The following is a 25,439-nucleotide window of genomic DNA, read 5'->3' on the forward strand; positions in this document are numbered from 1 at the left end:
CAAGCTTTATGAGGTCAGGTTTTCTGCAAGGGGTCAGAAAACCAATTTTCAAATGATGGCAACGACTTTTCCTCTTGTAGAGAAGCATAAACATGTACATCTAGTACTTTCTAGTCTTGGCTGCATTTTTTCAAGCATGTGATATTACAGCCTTGCAGCTCCACCCTCTTCTATCCCACAAAACACCAGTAAGGAAAGCAAAGACAGGATTCAAGGACAGCACAGGCCAGTTTATTTCATATGGCAGTAAAACTGTAACCAGAGCATATTTTTCCCCTCTGTTAAAATCTGGATAAACATTTCACAGCACTGGCTGCACAGTGATGAAATCAAAGTTATATGAGTCTGGCAAGCCTTGGTGTTTTGTCTTGTTGAATTTTGACCAGCTGAAGGCAGACAGGCCATCCTCCACAGTTGGGCCATTTATGGCGTAGGCTGTAAACTTCGCAGCCATGTTGAGGTCTGCTACCTGTAAAGGGTCACATGAGAGGATTTAATTGCTAAGGAAGGCTAGGTGCTTTTTTCAAAGTGAAGTTAATAAGTGATTTGAAATGAGTCTTTCATTTGATTTGAGGGGAATTCAATCAGATTTCCTTTAGGGAAGCAATCAGCTACATTTCACAGGAGGTGATCACTGTTTGGATTCTTCTGACTATTGACCTGATTGGACTTTATGAAGACGAACCTGGTTTGACAAACTACACTCCCTATCAACAGAAGGTTTGCAAGATGTCACCTCCCCCCTGCTGCTCTAGTGGTTTACTGTGATGAGATACACATGCTCATTGTTATGAACTTGGAATCTAATGTTGTGGATGAACCTGACACTTGGGTGTTGCCCAAAGACAATGCCTAGTCTTTGTGTCTGGGATTTGACAAAAGAGCTTATGTTCCTCAATAGTCCATGATGCTTCCTTAATGGGAGACTTCCCTAGAAAGTGGGGAGAAGCCATCAGTTTAAAAAGATGGCACATACTCACTGTCACCACATAGAAGGCGTTGATTTGCGAGTGCAAAGAGAGAACCAATGAAGCGTGAGTTTTTAAGAGAGTTGCTGAGTGAGTGGGACAGAGAGACTGATGGCTAGCACTACCTTTTTGGGTGCAGGAGTGTCCCTCTAGAAAGCTGCTATAACCTGTTGCTTGCAGGAGTGCTTTGCTATTTGCCTCCATCTAATGCTCAGCTTGTATATTTGCAAATGTTACAAAGTCACTGTAAGTCTCCAGAGATCTCTCCTCCAAAGGAAGTTATAACCTAGGTAGCACTATTTCACTGGACTTTCTCACCACTTGAGGAAGCAGAGGGGCACACACAACACAGCCCAAACTCCTGCCCAATTCCCCTCAGAAAGTAACTACCTGTCCTTATTCATCATCTGTAAAACACCCACTCACTTTACATGAGAACTAATCCCACGTCCCCTTTTTACACTGCTTTTCAGCTAAATGTAGTCCATACCCAATGATAAAACATACTTTTGTTGTGGTAGGTGTGATGAGGAAGGAGAGGGGAGGGAGATGTAACAGAATGGATTTGGGTTGTATAAAGGAAGGATGTGTAAATGAAAGTTGCATAAAGCATGCTCAGGCACTCTCAACTATTGTGGACCATGTAGTGGACCATTAGCACTACAAGGAACTGTACAGATTTCAATATGTAATGTGGTGATGGAATTGTGGTACCTATATATCTATATATGTGTGTGCAATAGAACTGTGTGCCCCACCAGTTTTAGGAAGAATTGGGTGTGTGTCACTGGGAAAGGAGAAAACAGTGTTTGTTTGTTTTTTACTTCAGGTGCCAGAAATGTCTTATGCCAGCCCTGCTTATGAAAATATTTCAATCGCTTGTATGCCACTGGAAGGAGAGGGAGGAATTATTCAGGGTTATGCAAAGGGATGGAAGGAGAATGTGAACAAGCTGTGTGTTTCCTCAAGAGGCTGTGGCCTACACCGACATATCATGGGTCAACTCTACATGGGTCAACTGATGATGGGTCAACTCTAACAAGGCTGAGTGCTCGACATCTTATAAGCATTTGCAAAGCTAGCAGATCAGCCAACACATCTGGGCACCTTGTAAAAAATATTTTACACTACTTTTGCTGACTTTGTTGCTTATGCAAGGCAAGGATCATGTTGCAGGAGGGAGACAAACAGATGTTTCACAACTCTGCAGCCTAGCCCAAGGCTCCAAGAAAACTGGGCAGGCCTCATGGTGTTCACCTGGCCTTTGAATAGTTAATACTAATTTCCCTTGGGTAAAATTGTCACAAATCTGTAGTGGTATGTTAAGTGGTCAAACATCTCTGCAAAGTGGTCAAACCTCACAAATTTTTGTGGTCAATTCTCATGTGCGCTTGGCTTATGGACTGATGTTCTGCTCTAAACCCCTCACCCATTTCTGAGGAAAAATAATAATAGAAATCACTCAATTGCAAATTTATTGAGCTACTACCACCAGTAATAATATGAACAAATAATGACATATTTATGATATTAGCGGGGTGGGTGGGGGGAGAGAATAAATGAGAATGTACCTCCCCAAATGTATCCAGAAGTACACCTAGGTAATTTTGGAGCCTGGACCTAAAGGCCTTTGGAGGCCCCCCACTTGCTGGAGCCCCCCACCCCTGGCTGCAAGTTAAGCATCATCCCCCTATATATACACCGTGACACATGCCGTATTTTTAACACGTGGGTTCTTGCGGGCTCAAACAGCCACTGAACTCACAAGAAGGTAAGAATTTATGCAAATATGCATTAGCAGAAACATTTCAACATGCAACATATTCCCACCCCACATATTTCTTTCCTGATTCCCCCCCCCCCCTCCGGATAACCACATCACCCAGGACGTGTGGAGGCCCTGGACTTTTGGCCTCAAGGTCCTGGGGTAAGAGTGCCACTGAATGTATTTATAGCACAGGGGTAGGCAATGTTTGTAGTGTCACCTTAAGTGGCATGGTGGGGAAATGCTTGACTAACAAGCAGAAGGTTGCCAGTTTGAATCCCCGCTGGTATGTTTCCCAGACTATGGGAAACACCTATATCGGGCAGCAGCAATGTAGGAAGATGCTGAAAGGCTTCCTCTCATACTGCGCGGGAGATGGCAGTGGTAAACGCCTCCTGTGTTCTACCAAAGACAACCACAGGGCTCTGTGGGCGCCAGGAGTTGAAGGGCACACTTTACCTTTAGGCAATGTGCAGTTCTCCAGATGTTGCTGAAGTACAACTCCAATCATCCCCAGCCACAATTTATTACAACTGAGGGTGATGGGAGTTGTAGTTCTGCAACACCTGGAGAGCCACATGTCGCCTACCCCTGCTTAGCAGGTCAGTCCCTTTGGGAGTTTTTACCTTAGAGTCATAGCAGCCAGATGGGTTTGGAGACTTGGGATTCAGGTCTGCTCTGCAGCAAATGGTATTACAGGGATTGTTCCTCGTATATGGGTCTTTCCTGTAGTCTAGGAAATAAAAAGGTCAGAGAGGGAGTGTTTGTTTACAAATACCTACTGAATTTGTTGACTGATTCATTCACAGCAAAAGACCCACCTTTGAGAGAATATTCACTTTGCACCATATGCTTGCTTGAAAGGGCAATCAGGTTTATATGGTGATGTGTCAATTAAGACTTAAATTCCACACCCAAACCAGTTAGCTTATAGCAGAGCCATACTGTATCTTAGCAAATGCATGTTCCCAAGCACCATAACAGACATGCAGAAACAGGAATCTGCAGGAGAGAACAGTTGAGAGGAGTGTGTTTCCCCTGGCTGAGCTGATTTCCAGTTTTGGAGCCTCACTAGAGGGAGCAACTGTTTAAAAGTGACTGAGGGGGGATTTGGAAGGGAGAAGAGGCAGGTAGGGGAGGAGTTGAACACCCTATCCCACCCTCCAGTTCTCCCCTACAGGTGCCCCATCAGCCCCCCAAATAACATTATGAGGAAAACATGGAGTAGAGAACTCCGTGGCTGACATCTCAACTAAATTACTTGGTAGAAGTCCCATTCACATTAATGTTTCATAAGAACAACCCTGCTGTATCAAGCACAAGGCCCATCTAGTCCAGCATCCTGTTTCACACAGTGGCCCACCAGATGCCTCTGGGAAACCCACAGGCAAGAGGTATGTGCATGACCTCTCTCCTGCTGTTGCTCCCCTGCAACTGGTATTGAGAGGCATTGTGCCTCTGAGGCTGGAGATGGCCCACAGCCACCAGACTAGTAGCCATTGATAGACCTGTCCTCCATGAATCTGTCTAATCCCCTTTTAAAGCCATCCAAGCTGGTGGCCATCACCACAGCAAGGAATTCCATAGATTAATTACTGAAAAAGTACTTTCTCTTGTTGGTCTTAAATTTCTCAACCTTCAGTTTCATGGGATGACCCCGGGTTCTAGTATTGTGAGAAAGGAAGAACAATTTCTCTCTGTCTACCCTCTCCACTCCATGCATAGTTCTATACACTTCGATCATGTCTCCCCTTAGTCGCCTCTTTTCCAAGGTAAAGAGCCCCAGATGTTGCAGCCTAGTCTCATAAGGAAGGTGCTCCAGGCCCCTGATCATTTTGGTTGCCCTCTTCTGCCACTTTTCCAGTTCTACAATATCCTTCTTAAGATACTATGACCAAAGCTGTACACAGTACTCCAGATGTGGCCGCACCATAGATTTGTATACGGGCATCATAACATTAGCATTTTTATTTTCAACCCCCTTCCTAATGATTCCTAGCATGGAATTAGCTTTTTTCACAGCTGCCGTGCGCTGAGACGACATTTTCAATGAGCTGTCCACCATGACCCCAAGATCTCTCTCCTGGTCAGTCACCGATAGCTCAGATCCCATCAGTGTATATGTGAAGTTGGTGTTTTTTGCCCCAATGTGCATCATGTTACATTTGCTTACATTGAACTGCATTTGTCATTTTGTTGCCCAGTCCCCCAGTTTGGAGAGATCTTTTTGGAGTTCCTCACAATCCGTTGTGGATTTCACTACCCTAAATAGTTTAATGTCATCTGCAAATTTGGCCACTTTGTTGGTCACCCCAACTTCTAGATCATTTATGAACAAGTTAAAGAGCACTGGTCCTAGTACCGATCCCTGGGGGACTCCACTTCCTACCTACCTCCACTATGAAAACTGTCCATTTATTCCTATTTCCTGTCCTTCAACCAGTTACCGATCCACACATGAACCTGTCCCCTTATTCCATGACCACTAAGTTTACTCAAGAGCCTTTGGTGGGGAACTTTATCAAAAACCTTTTGGAAGTCCAAGTATACTATGTCACTTTTATCCACATGCCTGTTGACACTCTCAAAGAACTCCAAAAGGTTAGTGAGGCAAGACATTCCCTTGCAGAAGCCATGCTGATTCTCCTTCAACAAGGCCTGTTCTTCTATGTATTTAACAATTTTGTCCTTAAGTATGCTTCCCATCAATTTTCCCGGCACCGAAGCTAAGCTGACCGACCTGTAATCTCTTGGATCCCCACCTGGATCCCTTCTTGAAAATTGCAGTCACACTGGCTACTTTCCAGTCCTCTGGTACAGAGTCTGATTGTAGGGACAAGTTATATATTTCCACTAGGAGATTGGCAATTTCACATTTGTGTTCCTTCAGAACTCTTGGGTGGATGCCATCTGGCCCTGGTGATTTGTTAATTTTTAGCTTTTCATGACAGTTTAGAATGTCTTCCCTTTTCACCTCAAATTCACCCAGTTCCTCAGCCACTAAACCTGAAAAACTCAATTCTGGAGAGGGTATATGGTCAGTATCCTCCACCGGGAAGACAGATGTAAAGAACTCATTCAGCTTCTCTGCAATCTCCTTATCCTCCTTAATAATCCCTTTCACACCCTCATCATCTAAGGGTCCAACTGCCTCCCTGGCAGTTCCTGCTTCTGATATATTTAAAGAAGTTTTTGTCATTCCCCTTGACACTTCTAGCTATATGCTCCTCAGACTCTCTCTTTTCTCTCTCTCTCTCTTTTGACATTAATTTCTATGACTAACTTCACTTATTAATTTCGATGAGACTTCCACTGGGTAATTTAGTCAGGATGTCAGCCAGTTTTTCCTTGTTACATTAAGTTCCACTCTTATTTTAGAACAGAAGAAAGAATCCACTAGATGAAGGAACAAGTGTTGCTCTGTGCAGAAAACAGCACATAAGCTCACCTGCTCAGGTCTCTAAATGAAAGCAATTCCCCACTACCCTTCTTGCCATGTCCACACTTTTCCCTATCCTCCACTGTTGATATTTTGAACACGTTTGAATGCTTTTGATATAAAAATACCATTGATATTTTGGACACAAGGGAGCTATTAGGGGTACAATATTCACTGCACTAAGAAAATAAATGCGAATTCTGTGCCAAGAAAAACCAATCTGCAATCAATTCTGCAGTCTGAATAGCTCATGTAAATTTGTGCAAACATAATTGCATAATTTGTTCTGCTGGCTATTACTTGGAATGGGAGGTCTTTGGATGCTACCCACAACAACTGATGCATGTGTGAAGTAGGACTACCAGTTGCCACTATAGCTGATGTGCATGGTCTTCTTATTCCAGGTAACAGCATGTTGTGATGCACATATGCTCAGCTAAAGAACACCAAAGGGAAGGGTGAATCCATGCTCTTGTTTAAGAACAGATGATGCTTGGTTAGAATGCTAACTTTGGTGCCAAATATCAAATCTCAGGGTTATAATGTGAAATCTCAACTCTGCAGAATGAATCGTCTGACCAGTCACACAGCTAGGTGTTTTCAGACAGGGTTTTACAGTGAGGGCAGGAAGCACTGGCCTGACTCAGTTTGTCTTTGGGATGATGCTACATTGTTCCAAAGCTAAGAGTAATGCTTTACTGTCCTCACTTTAGGGCAGGCCTGCTCAACCTAGCCCCCCACCCCACCCGCTGTTTTTGAACTACAACTACAATAATCCCCAGTCACAATAGCCAGGGATTTTGGGAATTGTAGGCTAACATCTGCATGGGGGATGAAGTTGAGCAGCCTTCAGGGGAAAGGGAGGGGGGGAGCAGGGAGAGACAGCAACCACCAATCACTGAGACTGTATGTTTCACTGTTGCTGCTAGTGCTAAGTTTGACCATTTTGGGTCTGCTTTGCACCCTGAAAATAGCCCAAATTGGCCCAACTTCACTGCCTGTGAATGAGGCAGCAAAATTGGGCAGGGACCATGTCAGCTAAGCCCTGGTTTTAACAACAGTTCAGCTCAAGTCTCCCTAGAATGTATTTTCATAACACCAAGAATTAGAGAAGCTACAGAAAGCAGGTTATTTCCTCTGGAACAGAAAGCCTAATGGGCTAAATAAAATTTTTAATTAATGGTCTGATAAGCTCTTTGGGGAGAACTAATTTTAGTTGTATTTTTGGCTCCTATCTCTGTTGGTGGATTTTGAAAACTGTATCCACTGCCAGATATTTAGTTCAGCAATGTAATTTTCTTGTTCCAGTTCTGTTCAAAAACATAACCAATGAGGAGTGCTTAATACCTCTTGTGATTTCTCTGCGACTTCCTGAAACGGGTTAGCAGGCACAGACCCTGGCACTACGAGTGCTTTGCAAGGAGCCTTTTCATGTTGTGGGAAGGGGAGCAGGAAGAAAACAAGAAAAATTAAAAACCACCTACTGTTGTATCTCATTATGTACTTCATGGATTCCATGTCTGTCACTTTTCCCTGGTCCCGTCGGAAGATTTTTGCTCTGGGAGCCATTTCGTAGGAATAGTCTAAGCCATGACTTTTAACATAAGCTGCATATCCACTCGTGTTGTAGATATTTTCATGAAAAGGGACGTTGTAGGAAGGCCAGTATCCTGCAAGAGGAGGCATTACAGTGAGTGGATTCAGACAGGGTTTAAACGGCTCCAAAGATCTGAATTGCAAAAACTAAAATATGAGATATGCTACCCTGTTTCCAGAACTGCCATTACTTGCATAGAAATCTAGGGAATGAGACAGATCTTAGCTTGCTAGGAACATATTGGCCAATAACCCTATCATTGGGTTTCACTTGGGCAGGCTACATCCCAGAATTCAACAAAAGGGAGTAAACATTCTGTTCCAGTTTTAATTATCAGTAATCTTCTACAGCTTCAAGTTGGACTGGGTTTATCCTTGATATTGAACGGACATTTTAAAAATGACCACATTTCTGTCCCCTACTACCACCAAGTTATAATGATATGCAAAAATGTCTATCTTCTGCTCACACACCTTTCCCCCTGCTTTTGTTTCTTCACAGCTACCACCCCCGCCCCTTGCCTCTACAAGCATCTGCTGGGAATGCCTAACATGCTATGACTGGCTGGGTTCAAACATAATGCAAAGCCATTGTTTCTTCTGTGTAAATATGATTGGTTTAATATTCCGAACTGAACTAGTCAACAAACTGGTTTATGTTGGGCTGCCAAACCAGGACTGAAACCATGGTTTGCACCTGGCTTAACCAAAGTTTATCAGCTGTGGTTTTGTGCAATGTATGAACCAAGAATCCTAGATAGGCTTGGTCTATCATTCTGCCTTTGCAGCACACCTGTCTACAGAGATGCCAGCCTCAATCAGAAGAGATGTTATCTGGAAAGACAACTGAGATCTACCTTACCTGTGTGAATCCAAGGTTGTGGAGACAGGGCATCAAGAGTGGCAAGAACAGCTAAAAAAAGTCACAGCACTAACCACCTCAAGTGCCCAGCATTCAAGAAATATGGGCAATAAGGAAAGCACTCGACCAGTTCACCTGGGACAATTACCTGTACATGTCACACAATCCATAAATATCTGTGACTAGCCAAACACTCCAATCCCTTTTATATCCCAGGTCTCCAAGTTAAAATACACACCTCTTCCTTGGTTTCGCATTTACAATGAATAAAGTTAATTTAATTAAAAACCTGTGTCATTGAACTCAAAATGGGAACAAGTGAAGAATGGTGAGTCCATGTGTGGTGGGAATAACTTGTTTGAATCCTCTTTTTAGGATGAATTGCCATAAAATTGCTTTTCTGGAGTGTTGAAATCAGCTAAGAGATACTGTGGGGCAGAAAAGAACATTCAGAGTTCAATGAAGTGAGGAGGATTGCTTTCACAGGCCAATTGTTTGTGGACATGGGAAGCCCCTTCAAAATGATCACAGTTCTAGAAACCAAAGTTTTCTTTGGTGAAAAGAGATTTGCAGCAGCAGGACACTGCACATATCTGGGAAAAACCTGGATGATGATAGTGATTTCTGGGGCAGGGGAATGTTCGAAACAGCAAATATTTAACTAAACAATCTAGGACACACAGTCAGAGCTTCAAAACACAGTGTTGGGAAATCAATATACCTGACGTCTATTAGCTAGTAGTATATATACTCTTCCCCTGGGAATGAGGCATCAGATATATACACAGAAAGTGTACTATTCCCCAGGGAAGTGAATAATAAATTAACTATAGTTGGTGAGTTTCTTGTGTGGAAGGCAGAGGTGTTGGGTGGATGAGAGAAGAACTGTGTGCTTCTTAGCCACGCCAATAATGGTCAGAAATCTCTGAAGCAGCTAGTGATCAGCTTCTATGTCCTCTTTCTTGTCATGGCCAGTAGTAAGAGCATAGCTGACAAGGTTTGCCAGCAGAAGAGGAGAAATGAGTGGTTTGTGATTGAATCTGGGCACTTCATGGGAGGTGCGGGGTGAAACTCAAATAATCATGGTTAAAAAAACCAAGCTAAGATTTGGTGATAATCTATGGTGCTAATCCTGGCTTGTAAAACTGCAGTTGAAATGAGTCATGGTTCTGTGTTACATCTAAATCAGCACACTGTTTCTTATTTCCTAGACTATTTCTAATTCTTACTACCAAGCAAAAATGACAGATTTCTGTTGACCAGTTGATCTCCCCCCACCAACACACGTATCAACTGTAGGATGCCTATGGAAGATATTACCTTTCCGGAGAATACTTGTCTGATCAGAATATTCCACGAGTTTGGGGATCTGTTCAACAATGTAAAGAGCTCCGTCATCAAGACTCCTTTGCAATTTGATCTTCTTGGTATCCAAGATCATGTATTGGTTATTATAGGTACCTAAGGGCAATGAGCAGACAGCTGAGCTTTCACTACTTTTTACAAAATTTTATACAAAGCAGTTCCACTTCAATCATACTAACCAGAATTTTCCTTTTCAAATGTTTGTGCCCATGTCTTTCCAGAGTCTGCCATCATGTTGGCGATACGGACTCGCTGCCATGCAAAAAGACTCTCTGGTACTATTTGCTGATAAAGAGAATTGTTGAATACAGTGTTTGTGGTCTGCAACATGATCAAGCCACTGCCAAGTATGTAAAAATCATCCAGAGATTCCAAAAAACCTAAAACAAACAAAACAAAACAAAACAAGGCTTGTTTATCTCAATGGATGTTCCAAGGTTTATTTCAGTTTTTATTTCTAGGATTAGAAATAAGGGAGATGCTGCAATAATGGTTTCACATTTTCCTAAATGATGATCATATATGTTCTTCAGAACTTATTCAACTTATTCATACTCATTAAGTTGTGCATGACTTAAGACCACTTTGGATGATCTATTGGGGGGAGGGCTGCCTAGACCAAGCAGACCCAGGTGGCACTCCAAGTGAGGGTAACGTTTATATATTCAGAATAATATATATTCTGAATATTAGACTGACCCTGAGAGAACCCAAAGTATTCATGACCAGAAGCAGAGTCTACAAATGTTTAGAGCAGCACAGATTGCACAGATCTGATGAATAGCTGAGCTACTCTCTCATAGCATGGCAGAGATCCAGAAGGAGACTTCTTTACACAATTATTAACTCCAATCGCAAGGTTTTGTAGCCAAGAGTGTAACAAGAAGAGGGATGATGGAAAAACGGGGAGAAAAAGCATCCGCCTATATAACTGGGCTACCTCCCAATTCATTCATATTTTTTAAAAGCTCAGATACTGTACATAAAGGATATTACTACTATCTATCTATCTATCATTCGCTAAGACATATCCATGGCCAATCCCATGCATGGCAGCTCTTGCGAGATTTCGCAAGTGAGGGGAGGGGGAGAGGAAGATGAGCGGCCAGCAAAATGAAGCGGCATCACCGGCTGCCGGATGGCGAGAGAGAGAAAGCGAAGCAGTGGCCAGGCCGCCTACCACCTGGTGAGAGGAAGTAGCGGCCAGGCCAGCTGCCAGACGGCAAGAGAAAACACCACCCAGCGAGAGGAAGTGAAGTGGCGGCCAGGCCGGCCACCAGGTGGCGAGAGGAAGTGGCAGACAGGGCTAAAGTGGGGGTGGGAGAACAAACTGGGGTTGAAGAGGGTGTAGAATGGCTGGAGGGAGGGAGGGAGAGACAGTGAGAATTAGGGGTGCAGATGCTCCGCACCAGGTCAGCTAGTTAGGTCAGCTAGTTACTACTTTTCAACAAAAATTCTCAAAGCAGTTTGCACAGAAAATAATAAATAAGTTCATCCCCATCCCAAAAGAACTCACAAGCTGGGGGTGGGGGGAATTACACCAGGGATATCAGCAGTAGCTTCTGGAAAGAAGCTGAGCTGGGATTGGATAGGGACAGTTGCTTCCCCCTAAAAAACTAAGCAAAAAAAATCTAAGCTTGAGGGGATTGCCCCTCCCTCCTGGCGGTAAGCAAAGCTCTGTGATTGACTCTGTCAAGGCAACCCATACAAGTCAGCGGATACAACCCTCTTCTGAGGGAGAATAACCTTCCACAATGATGGCAACCCATGTGCAGTCATGGAGGAAGACTGAAAAATGTTGTATGTAATATAGTTGAAATATTTACTTCCAGTTAAGAACATAAGAACAGCCCTGCTGGATCAGGCCCAAGGCCCATCAGGCCCAAGACCAGATGCCTCTGGAAGCCTACAGGCAGGAGTTGAGGACATGTCCTCTCTCCTGCTGTTAAACACAGAACATGAAAACCAGTTATGTGCCAGACTCCACTATAGGCTTCCTGTGTGACCCTGAACATGAGCTATTATTATCTTCCAGTGGCACTTTAAAATAGCAAACTGATAAGCTAGACAAACCAGAAACTACCCACATGACCATTTCTTAGGTATTCACATTCACTGTTCCACAATCTACTCTAATAACTTGTCAAACACAGACTCCTGTACCAGTCTGAACACACCATATAGTTGATAGCTCATTACAGGAATGCATTCTGGAAAAGCAGGACATATCAGTATCCCCTAGAGCACTGGAACAGCCTGCCTCGTGCAGTCATGGGCTCTTTGGTTAAACAGAAGCTGGACAGACACCTGCCAGATATACATAACAGTTTTCTGCACTGCGCAGAGGACTGGGCCAGAAAACCTTCTAACTTCAATGACTCCAAGAAAAAGAGACTCAGAAATGAAAACTGCATGCAACAGTGGCTTTTTAAAGTTCTGCTCATTCAGTTTTGCACAGATCGCTTTGTGTTTGGTTCATATGCATGGAGTTGATGACAATTTAATGTAAATGAGATTGCCTTTTTATGTGGGAGACTGTAAGCCTGTGGAATGAGGGGAAAATGCCTTTTCTGAAAGCTGCGTTGTAATCACTTTGTTCTCATGGAATGGGAAATTGTCTTTGCACTGGTCAAGAAATGGTTAATGGAGTCTGCAAGTTGCCTTGCCAAATTGCGAGGTGTAAAGCCATAAATCTGCTGACAAGCTAGAGGGGGAAGAGCCCCCCTCTCCTTGTATCTCTTGAAAAAGCAAAGGCCTGTAAAACACTTCAAGGCCATCTGAGGAAGACAGTTTCGCTTATCAATAGGCAGTAGAAATGTTTCTTTGTACTAGGGAATGCTTGTCTAACTAGCAATGATTATAATATTTGTAATATGACGGACAATGATGTTAACCAATGAACTAATTGGTTCTTTGGGGCTGAATGTTGATGCCCAGCTATGTAGTTATGCCAAAGTATAAAAACTTGTGACCCAGGCAGCTGCGCGCGATTCTCAGGTTTACCGTGAGGTACTGGGAAAAGCCACCAGCGCTGGGTTAAAATAAATGGTGATTATTGCTTCCTTCAATCATCCTTGTTTGTTTTGGTTTGTGGTAACTGGGCCTCCCAGGTAACATAAACTGGTGCCGTTAATTCTCGGATGGTAAGCTGGTGATTTACCTGCCCATCGGTGGCTACTTGGGGGTCCCTTTCTCACGTCATGGGAGAGCAACCCTTCGGTGCCACTTCTCCCATTGTAAGAAGGAAGGTCTTGACCCCCGGCGGCGTGAGACCCAGACTCCCAAGTCCACCGAAGACGGGCGCGGAACGAGGCACACCAACGCAAGGGGTCCAGACAGGTGACGTATTGGGAGTCCTGGGACGGGTAGGAGACCAAGGGAATAGCCCACCCTAGGTCAAGAGCCGCTGTGGGCAGAGGGCACTGCCTAAAAGCAGGACAGGCTCTGGGAGGAAGAACAAGGGAGGAGTTGGTGTGAATGTGTGCAGTTTGAAAGTTTGGTGAGTGCAGAGGGGGACCCCAAAGGGGGAAACCCACCCCGAGTGTGGCCCTGCACTGGCAGAGGCGGGACTCCTGAGTACGTTTTCTGTCCCAGCGACGGGAGGAGAGCGGAAACTGGAGGTGCGAAGTGTGAATTTGTCTGTCTACCAGCAGTCTGTCCCCCCCCCCCCGAACTGTCTGTCTGTTTAGAGTGTAAGAGAGCACGCCTCTGGGAAAACAATGGGAAGGGAAGGGTTGATGCTGAAGAGCTTCAAGCCAGGCTGGGGGGGGCTCTGAGGGACTTCAGACTACAAGAGTCCCAAGAGCCAGAGGCCCAAGCCTGCCAGGACCGTGTGAAGCACTTGGGGTTCCGTATCCCCAAGGCCAGTGGGAATTAGGAACACGGTAGGAAGGAGGCAGTTTGCTCTCTCCCCCAACTCAGAAATCAGGAAGGCAGGATCATTTTGATCCTGGCCCACTGAAGATGTTAGGAATCCAGAAGGCGTGGAATGTAGTTACAGGGGACCCAGGCTAAACCCCTACATAGGTACCAGGTTGGTCCCTGAGACCAAATGCCTTTCCCCATGGCTCAGGAGCTGTTGCAAGCAACAGGCAACCCTCTCTGTAGCCATGAGGGCAGAGGCCCAGGCAAGCAGGCTAGGACCATTTGCCCAGCAGAGATGGAGGTAAATCTCAAGAGGAGAAGTGCAAGTTGCAGGAGATTGGCACAGATTCACTTGGAAAGGTGCAGAGAGGTAGAGATGTTTCAGGAGGTTTATTTGGTGAAAGGCTGGTTAATTGTTGAAAGGCAGATGGAAAGAGGCTGGTTTAAGGAAAGGAAAAGGAAAGGTGTGAGGTACTGAAGGTTTGGCATGTTGTTTGGAGTTGCTTGTTGTGAAGCCAGGAAGGTAATGTTTGGGTGGTTGTAGGACAAGGAGGGACAGACAGAAGGTGGAGAAGCAGGGAAATAGGAGAACAGAGAAGGAAAGCAGCAGATAGGGGAGAGGAGATAGAAAGGAAGTGGAAGGCGTGGTGGGACGGGAAACCGGAGGCCACCAAAGTCCTGATAGCGCAGGACGTAGCCGGGAGCCTTCCAGTAGGCTTGGGCAGAGAATGCCCAAGGAAAGGCTCATGGCCAGAGACAAAACTTTTGGCGGCCACCACTTCAGAAGGCATGGGTAAGTTGAGCAGGAGAAGGAACAGGTCAGGATAGAGAGGAGGGTCACAGGGAAGGGAAGGAGTGCCCCATGAGAAACCGGGAACTCCTGCCTGGGAGGCCGGTGGCCACAACACAAGTCTGGCAGAAGGATGCCACAGGGACAGGTATTGGAAGACCACCATCACAGGGGCCCCCGAGAGGCAGGAGCCAGGAGACTTTGTCAGCCTGGCCTCCCCAAGGAGGGCTAGGACAAACCGGTTACCATCAGCACAGGGGGCCAGAAGATGAGACACAGTAAGGAGATCTTCTGCCTGCCCAAGGTTGTTTGGTGTACCCAGCAAGTGGCTGTTATGCACTGCAGGGGCTACCAAAGGGGGGATGGCAGGAAGGCACAAGGCAACAGGAGGGCTGACCAGGCAGCCCAAAGAGTGGCTGAGGGTCTGCAAGCAGATCCAGCCCGACAGGGGATCCTGTTGTTCAAACCCACAGATCTCTGGGACTCACAGCACCCAGAGCACCCAGAGGATGAAACCAGGATGGCTGAGTCATCAGCCAGGGACTAGGGCTGGTCCTTTCAGCCAGACAGCAGGCAGGCAATGCCCAGAGGGTTGGGACACGCTTTGGTAGAACACTACCATCAGTCCACCCACAGGGGAAGAAATGGCCCCGCAAGGCTACTGCAGGAATCCCTACATGTCTGCAACGTGTCTGCTTAGGGAAAAAGCTTGTGCACGTTGCGTGACATGTGCCAGGATAGGAGCCCGTTGTGCTCCTTGGGGCTCAGGTAGTAGAGGCAGCCCTAATTGAGTATATCCAAATTGACTTCACTGATTTTTCCGGGCAGGGACAGTTCACCAAGTCCCTGCACCTGCTCACACCAACACGGGGTGTTGACAAAAGGGAAGTTTTTAACGGAATGAAAAGTATGTAGTGGGTTGAGTTGTGAGATTTATAGCAGAGTCAAGAGGAAAGGTCTTGTTTTGGATGGTATAAGGAATGTGGTCTGAGATAGGTTGGGGAAAAGAATGTTGACTTATAGACCATTTTGCTAGTGACTGTGTTTTCTTGGGGGGGGGGGGTTGTTCTGCTTGACTGGTTAACTTGCTCATGAGTTAAGCCCTAAACAGACTTAAATGTTACATCACAGTTTATTTTGTTCAAATGCAGTTTGAAATATGTAGCTGTTCATTTTGTTGTGTTTTTAAAATGATATTTAAAATGTGAACTTCCCTGTTTTCCATCAAAAATGTTTGTTTAAATGTTAACTGTGACTGATGCTAATTTCAGGGGAGCTGTGGGTGTGTATATGTGTGTATGTTTCTATGGGTGACCAGAGATGCTTCTGTGAAGATTCTGTTCCTGAGAACTTTATTTCTGTTCAGTTCTGTTTCTATTAGGTTTTGTGTGAAATTCCACATTTTGTTAAAATGCAGAGGGTATTCTGCCTTTCTGCCTATTTGTTTTGCTGATGGGTGTGTTTTTTTGTCATATATGTGAGAGTGTTTTGGTGATTTGCTATATAGAGGCTGGGTTGTATATATATGCTGAAGAAAGGGCGAGTTCTGTCCACTCCATTCTCCCAAATGTCTGATTGTGTGTGTCCTTGTCATTCAGATGCAATTGTTTTTGCCAAATGTGATTTTATACTGTAGTATTGGCTTATGGTGATTTCCTTATTACAAACTTGTAATACTTTCTTGAGCTAAAGGGAGCTTGGAGAAAAGCTTTGTATAATGTATACTTTTAATTTTCTTTACATTTTCTGTATGGCCTATGGCTGTAATGAAATTGCTTGACTAAAAAGAGGGGGCTCTTAGATTCCTCTTACTCTGTTTCAGTTGTTTTTATATAGACTATACATAGAAAAGTGTTTCCAACATGGAATTGGTCGAATTCAGAGCCAATGGAGACTATGTAGAGTGTAGTCTCCCCACTCCAAATATTGAGTGAAAAGGAAGATCTCTGAACAGCAACTTGTCATTGTGGGTAAGAAGGGAAAGAGATTTTAAGTCAGATAGTCAAATGCAGTTATTGTTTTATATTTTTGTAATATGTATGAAATGTTTCTGCTAATTGATTTTGCTGTAAACTATTATCAATGGGTCTGAGGCTTCAAAACTTATAAATTTGTCCCACCGCCAGCCCTGCTTTGCCTTCACAGCAGCTGGATCTTGAAATTCCAGATCCCAGACATGAGATTTGGTGAAAGGAATTTTGTTTTGCCACTCCTGCAAGTGGAAGGGAGTTCCACAAGACTGGTTTGCATGTTATCTGGAAAACCTCCCAGTTTAATAGGAATCAAGTTTGTGTCTTGTCGTACAATCCGTACTCTGTTTTCACAGCTCCTGACTAGAGATTGGATAATGACTGTGTTTATCACAGGCTTCACTCCTCGGCGAAACTATGGACATTTTTCTTGATGATATCTTTTAACTAGGAAGCCTGTTTGTTTCATGAGACACTGGACCTCACGTAAGGGGTTTTGATCCTGTTTCAATAGGTATAGTATTTTTCTTGGGGGGCAAGGACTGTTTCTTTTATAGGTTTTTCTGAGGATATTGTTGCCCTACCAAGCTTGCTAGTGATGAGGCTGAAGATGGAGAGCTGGAACACTATCTACACGTGGCATAAATGGGGGCAGTGAAAATCCCAAAGGCCAGATGTCACTGACGAATCATGAAGTCAGATACACTGGATGGAGATTGATTGCCCTGACAGAAGTCTGTAAGTATGTAGGCAGCCAACGTAGTGGTTAGAGTGCTGGACTAGGGCCAGGGAGACCTGAGTCTGAATCCTCATTCAACCACGACACTGGGCCAGTCACTTAAAATGGCCTGGCCTGCTTCGAAGGGTTGTTGTGAAAAGAAAAGAAAAAAAGACTTATGCAGTACACCGCTCTGGACTTTTTGGAGAAACAGCTGGATATTCGAGCACTGGAGCTTATGTTGTGGCCTCTCAAGAGATAAGACTGTTTGACCTGTCAGATTTTAATGCCTTTAAAGTCACAAACCCACAATGGGGTATGGATGTGAACATTATTATTTTCTCTTTTTGATTTTCATTGTTTTTGCCTCCTGCTCAGGATTGCTCATCAGGTGAAGTAAATGAGGACATTATCCCCTGTTTTGGACTTCGGGGGGAGAAAAGAGGGCAAGCAGGAAAACAAAAACATAAATTGGAAAGAAAATGCCAAAAGATCAAATTGAAAATAGCCTCAGGTTTATTTATTGTATTGGGCTACTCAGGAACTCAGTTTCAGCATGTTGTCCCTACCCAGGGGAGGGAAATTGGTAATACATGCATCTGTTTTTTATTTCTAGCATAAGCAGGATTGCCTTGAACTGTCTCTCCCGAGAGGGATGTCTTTCTGTTACAGACCGAAGCAGTGGTCAAGTGAGAGAGAGAGGAGCTTTCAGAAGAACTGGCAGTGTGACAGACTGGGACTTATGGAATTGGCTCACTGGATCTAAACTGGTTGAAATCTGCGTTTATGATCTTTCTTATTGTTGTGTTAATACTGCTACTGTTGCCCTGCATAATACTATGTATAACTAGTGCTTTGCTATCTACTATCTCAGCGATAGTAAGAAAAGAAACTGCCCCCCATATAATGGCTATGTATACAAGGTTACCTCAAGAAGAGAAGCCATAAAAATGGCTTCTAAGGGGGGAAATGTGGAATGAGGGGAAACTGCCTTTTCTGAAAGCTGCGTTGTAATCACTTTGTTCTCATGGAATGGGAAAGTGTCTTTGCACTGGTCAAGAAATGGTTAATAGAGTCTGCAAGTTGCCTTGCCAAATTGCGAGGTGTAAAGCCATAAATTTGCTGACAAGCTAGAGGGGGAAGAGCCCCCCTCTCCTTGTATCTCTTGAAAAAGCAAAGGCCTGTAAAACACTTCAAGGCCATCTGAGGAAGACAGTTTCGCTTATCAATAGGCAGTAGAAATGTTTCTTTGTACTAGGGAATGCTTGTCTAACTAGCAATGATTATAATATTTGTAATATGACGGACAATGATGTTAACCAATGAACTAATTGGTTCTTTGGGGCTGAATGTTGATGCCCAGCTATGTAGTTATGCCAAAGTATAAAAACTTGTGACCCAGGCAGCTGCGCGCGATTCTCAGGTTTACCGTGAGGTACTGGGAAAAGCCACCAGCGCTGGGTTAAAATAAATGGTGATTATTGCTTCCTTCAATCATCCTTGTTTGTTTTGGTTTGTGGTAACTGGGCCTCCCAGGTAACAAGCCAGTCTTCTTCATCTATAAGCCAGTCTCTCTCTCTCTCTCTCATCTATCAACAGCTCTCAAGTAATCTTGAATGGTCACTCTTTCAAACCAAACAGCAGTGCTTCTGATTACATCTTCTGGATCCAAGCCAGTTAGCTTTCCAGCAAACATTACAGGGATCATGATTCGGGGCTTGTAACCTTATTAATCACAGCCTTATTAATTAGTGGTGGCAAAACTGACTGAGCTGGAAGTGAACCACAGAATATAATCTATTCAAAGGACTGCATGTGTCAGTGCAGGATATTGCACAGCAGGAAAATTTATAGACAAATCATTTCAATGCATATATATGTATATTGCAGTAATGATGCATTTTCACTCCAACAAGTATACAGAATTATTGTATATCTGCGCCTCTATTCCCCCCCACTTTCTCCCCCCACAGCCTACCCACCAGTTGTTGCTTTCTCCCCCGCACCCGCAGCTCCCCCCCCACCGCCTCTTTCTCCCCCCGCCACCATCCGGCGGCCACCGCTGCTTTTTTCTCCCCCTGCCCCACCCCCCATCTGCCCGCCGCCACTGCCGCTGTTGCTGCTTTCTTCCCTCCCTCCTCCCTCCTCACTGGGCCGGGCCACTTCCATTATTAATGCCGGAACTCTCGCAGTGTGTCGCAAGAGTTCCGCTACCAAATCCTGGGCACGCATGCCGGCTAAGAGAATTAAATATATAGAATCTTTTAATCATTCTCCACCCTGCTGCCTTATAGGGATGTGGAGACCCACTCTGCCACTGTCATTTGTAGTTTGGCCCTCCGACAAAGTAGAACTAGTAGAAATGAGTTCAGATGGCGGCTTTGAGAAGGGACAGATACAGAGCAATGTATCTAAACACCAATCTGAAGCACATTCAGTGCTGATTTCCGGCCGCGGGGGACGTTGCTGCCTGAATATATGATGCATGTGGAAATCTGTGCTTTTATAGCAAGAAAAGCCCCCAAATCTATACTAGAAAAGGAGTTTAAAAAATCACTTGGTTTTGCTGTGTTGAATGCATGAATAGTAAGGGAGGAGCTGTTTTCACTACACAGACAGAGCCTCTTTCTAACCCACCAGGTTAAGAGAGGCTGGGAACAATGAGGCACATTCTCCTTTAGGTCTCTCCCCTCTGCCCAATTTTCCCAGACCCCGTTACCATTTCTCTTGTTCTTGCCGGCCATCGAATGGGACTCTCCCTCCCCTCCTCCTCCTAAGCCCAAGAACTGGACTTTCTCTCTCTCTGCCCAGCTCTCTCTCTTCCCCAGTTTCAGCAGGGGAGTAAAAACAAAACCACATGGAGGAAAGGCAGCAGAACAAACCAAGTGTGTTTACAGCCCACACTGGTTCTTGATTAAATAAAGTGAGTGAACCCACCTATCCAGTCACAACAAACCTTCTCATTCAGAAAGACTCACACATCCAATAAAGGTCCATGCTTTGCATCTCTGATGCCTGCATCCGAGGCTGGTCCTAAGCACAAGGCCAGCATATGGCAAGCAAAAGTATTCTGACTGATGGATGTGATATTTTCCATAGATGCAACCCAGCACAAGCAATATTTAATTTAATGAATATGTGTGTGTGTACACACACACACACAGCCTGACTCTGAAGGCTCTTTTAAGTATATGATATGAATTCCTATGGTTTGCAGTTGAAACCTATGGAGCAAACTTGAGAAGATAGGCTGCTACAAATAGAGGCTACTAGTTTTTGTAACTGAAGTACTAGCAATATCAAATATCACTGGGCTGCTGTTAAGATCACATACAAATAAGGTAGCATATTATTCCTTGGAGCAGGAGCACTTTTCAGTATTGGTTCAGAGCATAATGCAGATTTAGTAAGCTGGAGAAGCACAACCTCAGTACTGCACCAGATCTAAGATTCTATATAATTCATAACAAATTCTCTTTTAGGAATCCATAGGTTTATCATGCTCTTGAGCTCACGTTTTTAGAAATGAATTTGTCTTTCACCTTCAGATTATAGCTGTAGTCCTCAATGAAATTTAATATTCTTTATTGTCAAATGTATTTCATTATTTGTTTGTTTAGTCCCAATACTTAACTAGTAAAGCACTTTTTCAAAGTAGAAATAAACTCTGATGTTCCCAGGCCATACATTTTTGTGATGAATACTCTGGGCCTGGGTCACAAAGTAGTTAACTCTGCAAGATTTTACAACATGCAGATGAGATTCCTGAATTCAAACACAACAAACATACATAGAACTCCCTGTACAGCTAGATGTGACATTAATCATGTAATTTGGCCTCACATGTTTGGTTTTTTAAAATGTAAGTAGGAGGAGACCACAACATGGAAGTAGAGACTTAACTCTGCCCTGCTGCAGTTTTTGTTTGGAAACCACCACTACCCCTCACATGGATACTATTTTGCCCCAAGAGCTGTGGCTACTGTTTACACTAAAACACACAGGCACATGTCTAGTTTGCGTCCTCTGTTACCTGGGTAACTGCTGAATGAAGCACGGCCTGTGCGTGTCTGTGGATCATCAATCTTGAAGTCCCAGTGCTTATATATTCTCAGTGTGGCTGCATATGTGAACCAGCTAGAATGAGCAAAGTAGATGTTCTCATATCCAGGGAGGACCTAGAAAACAGAGCACAGAGTTATGATTTTGGAAATGGTATTCCATGCTCTCAAAAGACCATGATAATTTTTCTCATTGGAAGCAATAGAAATCCAGCTTTACTCTTACGCCGCACAATGCAGAATCCTAGACAAAAGTAATTCTTAGACATTTGATTCTACACCTACAAAAATGGAAATGATAACCTTATGCTGACCTTATAACGATAACCTTATAACCTTATGCTGCTAACCAATGCTAGTACATTGCTGTATTACACAAATATAGTTTAGGCATAAATGAAAACATAAGGTACAACAACTAAAATGGGGGCAATGATTAATCCCATGCCATTTGTTTTAACCCTCATCCAGAGTAATGATTTTTTACACACAAGCAGAACTTCCTACTCCCAAATCATCCTATTGATTACACTGGATGCCCCCCCGCCGCACGCACACACACACAACTTTTCCAGGCCACAGAACCTACAATAATTTAACATTTCATTTCAGGGGAGTGCAGCAGTGGCTTCCACATCCCAACCATGGTGTCCTGTGTGACTGCACGACTCACTGAGGATGCAAGTTCTTAGCTCAGAAAAATGAAAATTTCAAACAGTTTGAAATGTTCATTTTCCTGAGTTTGAGTAGCAGCTGTTCCAGCCAGTAAGACCTAAAGAGGACATTACAGGCAGGGGAGGAGGGGCTGGAGGAAGCTCCCTGCCCTGGAGGATTCCCTGGCTGATGGCAAGTCTGATCTTTTACTAGTGTGTTCGTTTGGTGGGAGAAGGGATGCAATCCCTGCTTTCTTCCTTCTGTCCCTCTTTCTGCCTTTGCGTCTGCCTTTTGCCCTGGCTTTTCTGCTGCATTTCTCCCTATTTCTTACCCTGGCTTTTCTGCTTTCTGCCTCCCACCCCCACTCCCCGGGTTCCTGCCTCGGTAACCAAGTCCTCCCCTGCCCCCCTGGTCCGGTGCCCACCAGCCACTACTGTTCAAACCCCACATGAATGAGGATCTGTACTTCAACATCTCATTTCTCAGAATTTCAGCTGAAAGGACGCACTGTGACTAACTTAAAGGCAATAATCACAGGTAAGGGAGCTGGTCAAGCACCTTCTATAGGCCAGCCTTCCACAATCATCACATCTTTTGTTTGGTTTCTTGTCAGCTGTCCTTGGTCACACACTGCTTGAGTACACACGTCCAAGCCAAAAACAGATGACAGTGGTTCCCTTTGTGAATGTAGTTGCACCTCTAGGAGTATGTCTGTCATATTTTTATTAATAGCATAAATATCATTACTGGTGAGGGGCCACATTTGTGGATATATTGTGTACAGAGTTTAGGTAAGAGTTTGACAGCAAAAGTATAGCTGGGAGTGCAGTGGTTTATGCAGCTAGGGGTGGAAATCTAGCCCCAAAATCTGAATGAGGATTAAAATGTCAGTGGTATATGCACCAGGATTAACAAAAATGCAGTTGGTGCATCATCCCATGTTGGAGCGCAAAAAAAAAAAAAAGTTAATTACACGAGTCCTTTGGGGCCCTAAAGGTGGGAAGCGAATAAGTCTCACTGATCTTACCTTGATAAGAGCTGAACAATGACCCATATCCCACTGGTATCTCCGAGAGCCTCCTGTCATAGTGTCACACTCATCCCCTGGTGAATGTAAGGAAGGAATGAGGTCAAGCAGATCTCCAATTGCATTCAAGAAGTCAACTTGAAAGACAGTGAGAGGCTGAAGGGAAAAGGAGGGATTTTATTAGATATATTGCATTTTTATACCGCCTAACAAACATTTAAGAGCATAAGAAAAGTCCTGCTGGATCATGTCAAGGCCCATCCAGTCCAGCGGCCAATCAGACACACTTGGGAAGCCCGCAAGTGAGGGAAAGAGGCAGTTTACAAGAATAAATCAAACCATTAAAATACCAAACTTAGAACAACCAAGTAAAACAGTTATATTGATTAAAAACCATTAAAACAGCTATCAAAATAAAAATGCAGGCTAAAGAGATGACAAACATGTACGCTTAGTCATGTTTACACATGGTGGGTGACTGATATCCACATCTGAACTGCTTTTTACAGGAAGGACATCTAAAGAACGAAGTCAAATAGTGTTGACAAGATATGAAGTGAAGTTCTAGGGCTAATTTACAAATTAAAAATGAACACGTTTCAGATTTGGGTAGCTTATACTCAAGAGTTGGTCTTGTGGTAGCAATTGTCCCTTTTGCTAAGCAAGGTCCACCCTGGTTTGCATTTGAATGGGAGACTACATGTGTGAGCACTGTAAGATATTCTCCTCAGGGGATGGGGCCGCTTGGGGAAGAGAATCTGCATACTTGCATGCAGAAGGTTCCAAGCTCCCTCCCTGGCATCTCCAAGATAGGGCTGAGAGAGACTCCTGCCTGCAATATGGACAATACTGAGCTAGATGGACCAATAGTCTGACTCGGTAGAAGACAGCTTCTTATATTCTTAAAAAAAACAAATGTGAAATTGTTAGTCTTCCTTAAAAGGGAAAAAATGGAAAGCTTATCACTAAAATTAGCCTCGTTACTGAAGGACTAAAAAGTAGCCAATGTAATGCTGATTTTAAAAACTGAAGTGCAATTCAGAGCTCTATAAACAACATGGCTGCCGCAAGGATAGCCAAGATGGGTAAGTGATTTCCAGTGATCACGCTGTAACCAGCCCTGGGCAAGCAATTCACAGCAGCTAGTGGCAATTTTGTTTTCTCTTTCACCTGAGGAGGAATCCATTGCATTGCTTCCTCCAGAAGTTTTATTTCTGCACTGACTTTTCACAATGACATTCTCTAAACTTAGAATGCTATCACAGAAAATAAAAACAAACATATTATATTGTATCAAGATTATTTTAAACCATTATTCTGTTTATCTGAAAGTAATTAGTCAAGAAATCTTGAAGATAACTGTTACTGTGTTACTGGGCTCTTAAATGTAATTTAGATCACTTGGTTGTGCTACCCATTCATAAATTAAAACACCTAAAAGTTAATTACTGTGTTTTTATTAGTTTATAGGTAATGGAAACACACACTTTACCTAGCTGAGTACGATCTATAGAAAACAGGTATCTTACAACAGTATTGACTATTTCATGTATACAGATGAGAGCCAGCGTGGTGTAGTGGTTAGAGTGCTGGACTAGGACCGGGGAGACCCGAGTTCGAATCCCCATTCAGCCATGATACTTGTTGGGTGACTCTGGGCTAGTCACTTCTCTCTCAGCCTAACCTACTTCACAGGGTTGTTGTGAGGAGAAACTCAAGTATGTAGTACACCGCTCTGGGCTCCTTGGAGGAAGAGTGGGATATAAATGTAATAATAATAATAATAATGACTCGATGTCTGGATAAAACAAACCAGTCAATAACACCTGTCTGACTGTGTAAAATAATAACAACAACAACAACAACAACAACAGTTAACAATCAATGGCGAGACACTTGGACAGGTTAGCATTAGAAGAGGCATTTTCCAAGAGGACTCACTATCCCCTCTGTTGTTTGTAATCGCCATGACCCCACTTTCACAAATACTAAACAAAACAGGCCTCGGATACCAAACATCTAAAACATCAAGTCAAATCAACCATCTGCTGTACATGGATGATCTGAAGTTGTATGGAAAGTCCCAGTCAGAAATCGAATCACTGCTAAACACTGTCCGTATACTCAGTAGTGATATAGAAATGGAGTTTGGACTAGACAAGTGTGCTGCATTAATAATGAAAAGAAGAAAAATAACAAAAAAGAAGAAGGCATAGAACTACCCAATGGAAGCAACATCAAGAACCTGGAAGAGAAAGAACATTACAAATACTTGGGCATTCTCCAGGCTGATAACTTTGCACACACTGAAGTTAAAAGAAAAATTGGAAGTGAATACACCAGGAGAGTTAGAAAAATCC

General features: G+C 43.8%; 1 protein-coding gene across 9 annotated transcripts in view; it reads right to left on the reverse strand.

Moving 5' to 3' along the window:
* Positions 1 to 209: 209 nt before the first annotated feature.
* Positions 210 to 25,439, reverse strand: part of PLBD1 (phospholipase B domain containing 1) — a 77,865-nt gene continuing 52,635 nt past the window's right edge. For all 9 annotated transcript variants that reach the window (XM_053257175.1, XM_053257183.1, XM_053257180.1 and 6 more), the window contains 7 exons: positions 23,080 to 23,235; positions 21,371 to 21,515; positions 10,175 to 10,375; positions 9,951 to 10,091; positions 7,657 to 7,842; positions 3,360 to 3,466; positions 210 to 469 (listed from right to left, as the gene is read on the reverse strand). In XM_053257175.1, the coding sequence (XP_053113150.1) occupies positions 302 to 469; positions 3,360 to 3,466; positions 7,657 to 7,842; positions 9,951 to 10,091; positions 10,175 to 10,375; positions 21,371 to 21,515; positions 23,080 to 23,235 (1,104 nt within the window). In that variant the 3' untranslated portion in view covers positions 210 to 301. The remainder of the gene's footprint in view (positions 470 to 3,359; positions 3,467 to 7,656; positions 7,843 to 9,950; positions 10,092 to 10,174; positions 10,376 to 21,370; positions 21,516 to 23,079; positions 23,236 to 25,439) is intronic.

Source organism: Hemicordylus capensis, chromosome 5, assembly GCF_027244095.1.
Source record: "Hemicordylus capensis ecotype Gifberg chromosome 5, rHemCap1.1.pri, whole genome shotgun sequence".
Classification (NCBI taxonomy): Eukaryota; Metazoa; Chordata; class Lepidosauria; order Squamata; family Cordylidae; genus Hemicordylus; species Hemicordylus capensis.